Consider the following 10,771-nt stretch of genomic DNA (forward strand, 5'->3'; position numbering starts at 1 on the left):
TAGAGAGAAAGAAGGGGGCGGCAACTGGGTTTTAGCAATGATATGGGCGCCCTAGGGTTTCTAATAGAGGGTTAGGATGGTTTTGGGGTGATCCTAGGGCTGAGAAGAAAAGGAGAGGGCGCCCAATATTATGTAGGGCTGAGATTTGGGTGCCTAGAAATGGATGGAGGAGATTGAGGCACCTAGGGTTGAAAGGTGGAGATTAAATGAGGTGGGTGGCACCCTAGAGTGGATGGCTGAGATAGAAAATGGAATGGAGGGATAAGATTTAGTGGTTAGGGGCTGAATGGTGAGGATTAGCAGTTAGGTGGTGCCCTTGGGTTTAAAAGCTACAAAAAGAGTGCCCTAGAATGAGTGGTGGGGACTAGAAGGAGTGGAGGGTGGAGATTAAATAGCTGGGGGCGGCTAGGGTTTGCTAAGGAGAGGGGAGCATGCTAATACAGTAGGAGGGGCGCCAAACTGAGTTTAGCAGATAGGAGGCGCCCTCCTGTTCTCAGCTTTTCACAAAAACACCCCCTCTCTCAGCTGGACTTCACACTAGCTTCCCAAAAACTATATTTCAGCCATGTAACTTCCCCAGTTTCCCACAAAATTTACACAGAGCCCCTCAGATGTCACAACATTAAATTTAACTGGGAAAAAGGCATACTTTGACTATTCTAAGGCCGAAAATACCCCTGAAATGATGCCCTTAAGACATCAAAATGCAGAGTTATCACTTATCTTCTCCAATCACTTCTAGATGACATCCTGGTAGTACTTAAAGCATTGATGTAATGTAGAAGGAATTACCCCAGTTTCATGCAACCAAGGGCGTCCGAGAAGTAAGTGGTATAAGGTTCTAGCATCAATGATATGAAACAACGCTGAAGATGTCAAGTCTCCAATGGTGAGTTTAAGGCAGATCATGCCAATAACCCGTTGTCCTCCTTAATTAAAACCTTGAAGCATTAGCCTACTCTTGGTTAGCTCATCTCGGGAGATGCCAATCTCTTTCATTGTTCGGATTGGCATGATATTAATAGCTGATCCACAATCAAGGAATATCCAACATATCTTTTGATCTCAAACATATCCCATGACGTACAAGGGTCTATTATGAGGATGGGACCCTAGTTGTAAATCTTCATCCGAGAAGGTAATGGTGGCCATGCACAAGGAAAGTTCCTTTCAACTGGCGATCCTCTCCTTGTATTCATTAGGATTTGTAAGAACACAACTAAGAGCACGTCGAACCCCTTCTGGCAATTGTAGTGTTGCGTATAGACTAAATTGTGTTGGAATTTCATTAAGCTAATCGAAGACTTCATCAATATCCATAACTTTTTAATTTTTACTTGATCCTAGTTTTGGTGATTCATTCGCTTTTGAGGATACATCTTCCACATGCATGGCGTAACATGTTACCATGTGCACCTCCGCACACTCTCTGAAAAAGAAGCTTACTGGAATATACTCTCGTAGAGTGATTGGGAAAATGGGAAGTAGGGGGTTTGTTGCTCACATGTTGACTGATCAAAAATACTTCTTCTCCTCGATTTCTTGCTCTTGGGTGGTATATGCGATTGAACCCTTCTGACTTGCTTAGGTTGCTCGTAGGGTAGGTTGGGTAGACGTGTAACACAATGCTTTCGTCGAGTGACGATAGTCCAACCCTCATCATCTAAAGGTGATATGATGGAACGGGGTTAAGGAATTTCCTCCAAACTAAGATCTCGTACTTGTATTTGGCTTAGTAGTGCCCCTGATGTAGGATGACATACAATGGGGTCAAAAGTATCAAACAAGATTTCATATGGCGGTACGACTGATGACCAGTGAGTTTCTAAGGGGACTTAGTACCAGGGGACCCAAACGTAACAGTTGTCATGTTGGTAGCCACTGTATCCTCATTTATATCCAACTCAACCATCCCTAATTTAGCTAACCGCATTATTTTGTCTTTGAGAACAAAACACTTTTCGATTGGGTGACTGATTATCCGAAGGTAGCGACAATACTTGGGGTGGTCAATTTGCCCCTCTTCTTCTAGGCACTTGCAATCAGGTAGCTCTATTAATTTTTGGGCTAGAAGAGCATCTAGCATCCCTGGCACATCAGAGTCTGGGAATGGGTACACCTTTTCTTCTAACTCCTTTAGAGTGAGCTTTGGTTTTTCCATTTCTTGGCGAGTGGTTAAATTTGTCTGTTCCTTTCCCCTTTTGCTCTCGAAAACCCTAAGAGGGGCTGTTGAAGTTGTCAAAACTTCCTTTGGTTTAGATGTTTTTACCTCCCTTTTTCCGTCTTTCTTTTCTTTTTCCTTTCGAAAGACTTGTGATCGTTGTTCTCCAAAGGTGGCTAAGCTAAGCTCCATGTCATGAGCACGGGTGGCCAGTTCTTCGAACGTCCGAGGTTTTATCCCTTTCAGGATGTAATGTAACCCCCAATGCATACCCTAAATACAGGTATCTATGGTTGACGCCTCAATGAGCTTGTCTCGATAGAGATTTTTCCACCTGTCGATGTAGTCAACGACTGGTTCATCTTTCTTTTGTTTTGTGGTGGTAAGTTCATACATGCTTACAGTATGCCAAGTACTATAGAAGCGATCCATGAACTCTCTTTCTAATTGGTCCCAGCCATCAATTGACATGGAAGGGAGGTTGGTGTACCAATCGAACGCATTCCCTCGTAGGGATCGCACAATCTGTTTTACCATCAGATCGTTGTAAGTTCCGGCATTGTTGCATGTCTCCACAAAGTGTGCAATGTGTTGCCTAGGGTTACCTTTCCCGTCAAATTGTTGAAACTTTGGGGGTTGGTACCCTAATGGCATAGGAATATGATCAATGCGCTCGTTGTATGGCTTGGTATACACCGAGGATGATTGTAGAATACCGCCATACTAAGCACGTATTGTGTTAGCTATCATGTTTTAGAGTTATTGTACTGGGAGGGAGGCAACCAAGGCATGTTGGGCGTCCCATATGTTAGTACATTCTGGAAACCTCTCGGGGAGGGTCTACTTGCGGGGTGAACCCTAGTGGGTGTGAAAGCCCCTGGATGGATGCCGTTGTTTGCATATGTTCCATCCGATTCATGAGAGAAGCAATCTAAAGGTCCTTCTCTTCCACTATCTTTGTCAACTTAGTGATGGTTGCAGCCATCTCAGCGAGTTGTTCTTCCACTGTAGTAGCACCTACCATCGTGATAGGTGCTACCAAGGTTTAGGAGTGAGTCTGCCTGTAATCAGACCCTCCAGTCTTCGAAGAGTTGGGACGGGAGCCAAACCTTGACCCGGTGCTTGATTCCGCATCCGACATGGGCATTCCTTCACTTGGATACTCAAGCGGATTTGTTGTGATGAACTCTTTTGTCAAGGCTACCCCCTTCATATTAACGTCCCTTGCCGTTGGCAACCCTGAAGGTCCCTCTTTGGCATTTTGGACTTTTGAAGGGACCCCTTGAGTTTCATAAAAGGCGAGAGGTGCAACCAGTTGGGAATCCCTAGACCTTGTCATAAGGCAGGTGGTTGGTCTCTCATAGTTGGAGGTTAAAAATGCACTTGATCCAGATGAGCTTGAGCTATATGTGGTGTTTTTCTTGTTCTTGACAGCACTTGAAACAATTTTCTTTGGAGCCATGCGTCTAAACCGTTTGTAAAAAATAAACTTGATGTGTTGACTTGAGAGATGAGAGGAAAGAGAAGTCCCACCGAGCATGCTAGAAATTTGTCAACACAAATTTCGTGCTAAATTTGGAGCACAAAAATTAATGCGAACAAATTCAAAGGAATTTTATTTTATTTTTGCAGAAATTTAAATGGGATACAAACTCTCTTTTTTTTTCTGCAAAGCAAACCCTTTGATTCTCTTGTCTTGGACAAAAGCCGAAACCGCGACTAGAACTTGCAATTATGAGAAGCAGGTAATGCCCAACCTTGTGTTAACGAAGATTTACTCACGCTCAATCAATGATTAGAACGTGAATAGCTGAAAGCAATGTCCTCACTTGTAGAATTGACGGAAGTCTTTTGGATCACTGAAGTTTGAAGATTGGAACTTCACGGTTTGATGTTGTAGCAATTTCGGTGCTTCGGCAGTTGAAAACTTAACGCCTTTCTTCTTTCTTCCTTGATCTTAGTGCAACCCATTTCTTCTCCTTTTTCAAAAGCAAAGGAAGCGGTCAGAGACGGACAGAAACGATCGGAGACGAACGGAAGTGGTGATTGAAAGGGGGGAGCCAAATTGGAAAAAGACCATCCGAACAAGAAGACTCCCCATCCCCTTTTATAGTGAAAGAGCTTGCCCAATTCAGATTTGATTGGGAATCAAGCATTTAATTTGGGGGACCCACAAGATTTTAATTTGTGATTTAATTTAAAGACTTATTAAGAAAGGAATTGGATTTGCCCTCCTCCCATTTAAAGACACATGACACTTGGCAAAAAGGGGTTGGGCCTATGCAACTTCTAATTTATTTGTCTAGACTTGACTTCCAAACTTAGCCGAATAATCAATGTCTCTTGTGATTAATTTGTGATTCTAATTAGAAGCTAATTAGGAAATAGCTTGGATTTGTCCCCTTTCCAAATTTAAAGACCAATGCCACTTGGCAAAGAGGAATTGGATCCATGCAATTCCCAAAACTTCTTTTTCTTGGCCGAACTTGACTTCCCAACTTTGGCTTAATCCATCAAGCCTTCTTGTATAATTTCCTATTTTAAATAGGTGGAGATTGTCAATCATATCTTTCTCCACTGCCGAATGGCTAACCTAAACCATTATGGGTTGACAATGAGTATGGCCCAATTGAATCCATAGAAATGAGGACACTAAAGATGAGTATGGCCGAATGGCTATATGTAGTTAGCAAATCAATACGTATACGCACCATAAAGCTTGGGCAGCTTTATTGGTTGAAGTAATCGCCGAAAGGTTGATCCATTTACAATCCTATAATTGGGGATTGTGGTTTTAATTTAATTTTTCTTTCGGCATTTGGTGGGGTCTGAGGTACTACTAATAACCCCTTTTTTTCAAATCGATAGTTGTAGTTAGGAAACAATTCTAAGGAACGAACCAACGAGCCACTCCTCGATTGGTTAATTTGTTGCTGGATCACGAGTTTGAGCCGATTAATTCTTGCCCAAATGCTGACTAACCAATATTTTTTGACAATATGTACTAGTTAATGTGAAAAACCAAATATTAAAACTTTATTTATTACAACTGAAGAAAAATAGAAAATACAAATTCAGTTATTACGGCAATATGTTAAGATCTGCACCCCACTAAGCGCGCCCCACATGAAAACTACACGGTTGGAATGTGCTGTGAGGCGCAGATGTGAATTGGTTACATGGTTGTGTATTTTGAGAGAAGCACTTCGTTGATCATTTTGTCTAAATTGGTATGAGATGGACCACCACCCTGATACGCGGCTTCTTCTGCTCTCCTCTTCCATTCCATGGCTTTGTACTTCATCTCCTTGCCCTTTTCCCCCTCCATCAACTCTCTAATCAGACTTTCCACTTCATCCCTCTTGACATTGCTATCAATCTCCATGCCCACGCCCCATTCGGTACAAGCGTAACGACAGATCGTTTGTTGGTCTGCGAAGAATGGCCAACAAATCATAGGCACCCCAGAACAAATGCTTTCGACAGTCGAATTCCACCCATTATGCGTTAAAAAGCCCCCAACAGATGGGTGATTGAGGACTTGTTTTTGTGGGCACCAGCTCGCTAGTAGACTTCTTTCTTTGGTATCTCTTATGAACTCAGGAGGTAGAAGCGCAGAGTCGCCCACCACGAGATCTGGTCGAATAACCCACAAGAAGGTTTGATTGCTATTAGCGAGTCCCCAGGCAAATTCCACAAGCTGTTCACGCGTCATCACAGTGATGCTGCCAAAATTCACATACACAACTGAGTTGGGTTTCTGGGAATCGAGCCACTCCAGACATCCCAATTCTTCTTGCCATAGATTGGACCCTATAGACTCCAAACCATTATCGGAGATCTGATCGTGGAGCAACGGAAGTGGACCTATGGAATAAACACGAGGAAACATAGACGAAAGTGCATCCAAGACATCCTGCTCAAGGGCATCAAAGGTGTTAAGAATGATGGCCTGAGCTCTTTTAGATCTCCCAGCTTCTCCCTTTAAAAAGTTGAGCATTATGTCATGGGGATCAGTAGTGCGAATGAAGCTCGGAAGATCCCTTAAACGAATATCTTTGATCAATCCCGGAATCCAGTCGATGGTGGTGTCCAAATACCCATTTGTTAAGTAGCTTTCATCTGCAAATTATCATACTGTTAGTTTGGTCATCAAGGTTATCAAAATAAAAGAAGGGAGATGGGCTTTGTATAAGTTTATACGTACCTCTAAGTGGCGTAAGACCTCGCTCAATGAGATGGGAATAGTGCAGAAAACTCATGAAGCTACAAGCGCTGGTCGGCCATAGCAGAACTTCAGGGATACCGAGTTCTTGAGCAGCATCAAGAGTGAAGCTCATGACCCCATCGGAGACGATGCAAGTAACCAAAGGAATATTGTCGGAGTTGGAAGAATCATTGAGTCTAGAAAGCAGACTAAGAAAGGGGACTAGGCAGGTGTTCCTAGTTGAGTCACAGAGGGATGGAATGTCTTGTGTGGCATCGACATCAGAGGGTGGAAGACCATCAGGGATGGTTTCAAACCTGAAACCAGGTAATCCCTTTATAGAATCAGGGCCCCTGGACTTGACCATGCGACGGAGATTGTATTCAGTGTGAACAAAGGTTACATGGAAACCTTTGTAATGGAGGAGCTTTGCTAGCTTCAACATAGGGTTGATATGGCCTTGTGCTGGGTAAGGGATACAAACGGCGTGAGGCTTTTCAACAACCTTGATAGAACCCATTACTCTCTATCTGTGTGTGTCCAAGCACAATCTTCTTGGAGTGCACTGATTTATAAAGAAAAGCTGAGAATTGATTGCCGAGCAAATAAAATATCTGATCGATTGGGTTGCTTGTAGATGTGGTTTACGAGTAGAAGATATGGTCAACCACGCACTGAAATAATAGACAAATTATTTCAACAAAAGGAAGAGAATTGAAGTTGTCTTTCACATAGGTTAATTGGGCATTCTGTTAATTTAATGGAATCCGCAAATGTTGGTTGCTGATGACTTGATTCTATTTTCTTACTGCATTCTTCATTCTACATTGAGATCGGTAGTCGAGGACGGGGATTTGCTAAAAAACAAACACAAGGTCATAACGGTTATCACCTAACCAAATCAACAAGTAAAAATGTTATTTGTTATTTTATAATGGGTAAATTTCTTTAAGGCTCAGTTTGGAAGGAGTACAAATACAAATTTTTAGAGTACTAAACCTTGTATTTTGTATTATTTTAAATGAATTTGCGAAGTACATATTTGTATTTGTACTTTTTTCAAACTGAACCTAAAGTACCCTTATGGTTTAGCTAATTGATTAAGTGTATATTTATTATTGTGAGAAGATATTCTTGTAGTTCTGACAGTATTGAGCTTTTGACATAAGATCTGGGCAGTGAGAAGACCATTTGCCAGATGCATATCTTTTCGTGCATCATTTCGGGTCTTTCTACGCGAGATTAAAACGCGAAAGACGCGAGAAGCTTCATTTAGAGCTTCCCGAAATCAGCCCAAAATGGGCTTCTCGTGTCTTTTCGGTGCCCTGTCTTTTGGCGACTAGATCTTTCGCATGCCAAACAGGAATAGACAAATTTTCGGTCCCCGACTTGTAAACAGCCAAAAGACCGTGCAGAAAGACACGCCAAATGGGCCCTAATACTTCTCTTGCCATTAATGTTTCATCATAAACCATTTAAATGTGTATCACGTTACTGTTATAACTTCTAAAAATACCCAACGTACCCTTATTATAACTTTCAACACTGGCACTAGCATCGACATCGGCTCCAACAGAATATCTCATTGTCCCCTCTGAAACTGGCTCAAATGCACCGGCACTGGCATCTCCGACACTGGCATCTATTACTCACAGCATGGCTTTTAAAACCGACCCGAAGACCGAACCAGTTAGGGGTCCGGTTACTGGGTCGAATGGGCCGACCGTTCGACAAAAAAAAATAAAAAATAAAAAATGGTCAAAACCGTTCAAACGGTTCGAACAATTAACTGGCCGGGTTAGTGGTTTATTGACCAAAATCAACGGTTTTTGGAGAAAATCCAGTTTTAGGGGAAAACAGAACCGGTCTCCCAATTTTTTTGATCCGATCGTTCAGTCCGGTCCAGTTTTAAAAACCATGACTCACAGTTGGAAATGAACGGCCAATGTCTCCGAAGGTTCGGAACGAGCATCCACATAACGGCTGGTTCGCTGTTTTGGAACAGCGTCTCCGGCACCGGCACCGTCTAGGTACTCATAACTCCCTAACTTTTAATCAACAAATCCACACAAGTTCCACTGCTTTTCATTGAAAAGCAAACCCATCTCGGAGAATAGTACCAATCTCACTCCCCCGCCAAAAAGAACTCGAGATTCAGTTCAGTTATCCACCCGCTAAAAATAGTTTTCTATTTTTATGACAACGAAGGTATGAGATGGATGCACTTTCAAGCAAGCCCAAAACTTAACTGAAATACGATAAAATTCCAAAATTCGTACAAGGTGCTTCCAGCGCGTCTCTGGTGAGTACAAGGTGCTTTCAAAATACGACAATTCTTCTTTTCGATTTACCACAGGGTGGAGCTTTAGGATTCTGATGAATCAATCTCTTTTTCCCCTTTTCTCTATTACATTTTTAAAATTTGAAAAAGAATAAAGGATGGAATAGTCTTTTTCTTACTGTTAATTAATTATGTTATCAAAAATAGTAGGAGTAGCATTAGTTAATTTTCAAACAATAAAAATATATTTAATTAATTAACTAACTATAAGAGTATTTTAAAAAAATTACCCTCTTATATTTATCAAATATGCATGGACTCTTCAATTGAAATAAACAAATATGAATAAGCCAAAAGAAAAAGGTAATGCTAAATGAGGTGTGAATATGCGAAGCACCAATTATTGAATGGCATAAGATGAAAATAAACTATCACCAAAAGGTGAGCCTGACATAAACGATAATTGTTTCAATCACTGAGTGAGAATTAACAGGAAGTAATCCTCTGATTATCATGGAAGAAGCACCCAATGTCCCTATAGAATAATAAATTGACAAATTAGCTAACTCCATGAGAATTATAATTATCCAATTATGCTAAAAGAAATGAAACTACCACATACTTGGGAAATTGGAACAAATATCAGAAAATTAAAAAGGTAAGTTAAAAGAGATTAGCGTTTGCAAATCTACCAAAGCAGGGACGCTGGTGGAGTATTTGATACCTCAATATTGCCTTCAATAACGAGCAGCTTCAAGTAGGTGTTAAACATCGACTTCGTTGAGATTGAACTGGGCATTGGATGTGGGAGAAGAACAGATAGGTGCACGAGATGAATCAATGACCTATTACCGTGGCTGACGGATGGCGCAATACAGGAAGGAAGGAAGCTGGATCGACTGTAATAAGATGGGAACCTCAGACCAGTACAAGCAGAGGTTATATGGAGATGTACCTTCGAATCTCTATTTAGCTGCTGTGCTGAGAGGACTGAGATTGCTGCTACAGAACTGGAAATGGAGTCGAGATGATTATGTTACACCACCGATGCTAGACGGCAAGGATGAGAAGAATCTCAAATCAGTGACTTAAATGGGAGAACAGCTAACCATTGGGTCGGGCAAGCAAGCTGGCATGAACAAGGCGGTGGTAATTTGGGATTTGATCGGAAAATCAGAGATGAAATGAAGCTATAATGTGGGTAGCTGGTCGATGGTTTGAGGCTTGACGGAGAGTTTGGAACAAGGCCGAAGTAGTTTGACGAGATTAGAGAGTGACACGGGTGGTTGCATGGGATTCGGTTGTCTAATGTAAACACAAAACGGTGATGTTGGACAGAAGGGGAGAAGAAGCTGAAGAGAGAGAGAGAGAGAGGAAAGGGATGACGGCGGTTCTGGTTAGGTGGTTGAATAGAGGTTGGGGATGCTGGTGTGGAAGGAGGGAGGAGGAATATAGGAGTACGGAGAGAGAAAGAAGGAAGAGAGGAGGGAAGGAGGTTCATATTTTAAGGGATATTTTGGCAGATTAGGCAGGGTAAATAGGGTTGTCCAGGATAATGTTTGGAGGGTTCATATTTTAAGATGTAGTTTGAGGGGTGAAAATGGTTCATATTGAGGTATCAAAGGATTAGGCCAAATGAAATTGCCCGTATCAAAGGATTGGATAGGATATGATTGGTCCAAATGTGCTCGGATAAAGGGATTGGATAGGATTTGATTGGTCCAAATGTACTCGGATAAAGGGAATTCAAGGGATGAATGACTCTACCAATGAGAAAGGCCATTTTTCCCTCAAATTATGGTGAAAAGGTCATTTTAAGAAAAAAATAGATAGCTTTAATGATGCCGTTGACAATTCAGTTGTATACATAATAAAATAATAACGCCTGTTGATGTGGCACTATTTAACTCAAAAAAAAATTATGAAAAATTACACATGGGTTCCATACAAAATTCTTACCATCCACATATGACCAAGAATAAAAATGAAAATAGTTATTTTTATTAATAATTAAATATTAATAAAATAATGAATTATTAATTAAAAAATAATCTATTTCTTTCAACTTAAGCAATTTCAAGAAAAAAAAAGTGGGTCTTACTTTAAATTCCCACCTATTCAT

At 41.2% G+C, this 10,771-nt stretch overlaps 1 protein-coding gene across 6 annotated transcripts; it reads right to left on the reverse strand.

Moving 5' to 3' along the window:
* Positions 1 to 5,175: 5,175 nt before the first annotated feature.
* Positions 5,176 to 10,217, reverse strand: LOC104590957 (7-deoxyloganetin glucosyltransferase-like). 6 transcript variants are annotated; one of them, XM_088892360.1, is made up of 4 exons: positions 9,374 to 10,217; positions 7,894 to 9,184; positions 6,369 to 7,042; positions 5,176 to 6,283 (listed from the first exon to the last, which is right to left on the reverse strand). In XM_088892360.1, exons 3-4 carry the CDS (start codon positions 6,886 to 6,888, stop codon positions 5,337 to 5,339), a joined length of 1,467 nt encoding a protein of 488 aa, XP_088748486.1. In that variant the 5' UTR covers positions 6,889 to 7,042; positions 7,894 to 9,184; positions 9,374 to 10,217; the 3' UTR covers positions 5,176 to 5,336. The 6 variants fall into 6 exon arrangements, with proteins under 6 accessions (XP_088748486.1, XP_088748481.1, XP_088748490.1 ...); XM_088892355.1 differs by having other exon boundaries at positions 6,369 to 7,225; XM_088892364.1 differs by lacking the exon at positions 7,894 to 9,184.
* Between the last annotated feature and the right edge of the window lie 554 nt (positions 10,218 to 10,771).

Source organism: Nelumbo nucifera, chromosome 1 (assembly GCF_055504915.1).
Source record: "Nelumbo nucifera cultivar China Antique chromosome 1, China Antique-T2T, whole genome shotgun sequence".
NCBI lineage: Eukaryota > Viridiplantae > Streptophyta > Magnoliopsida > Proteales > Nelumbonaceae > Nelumbo > Nelumbo nucifera.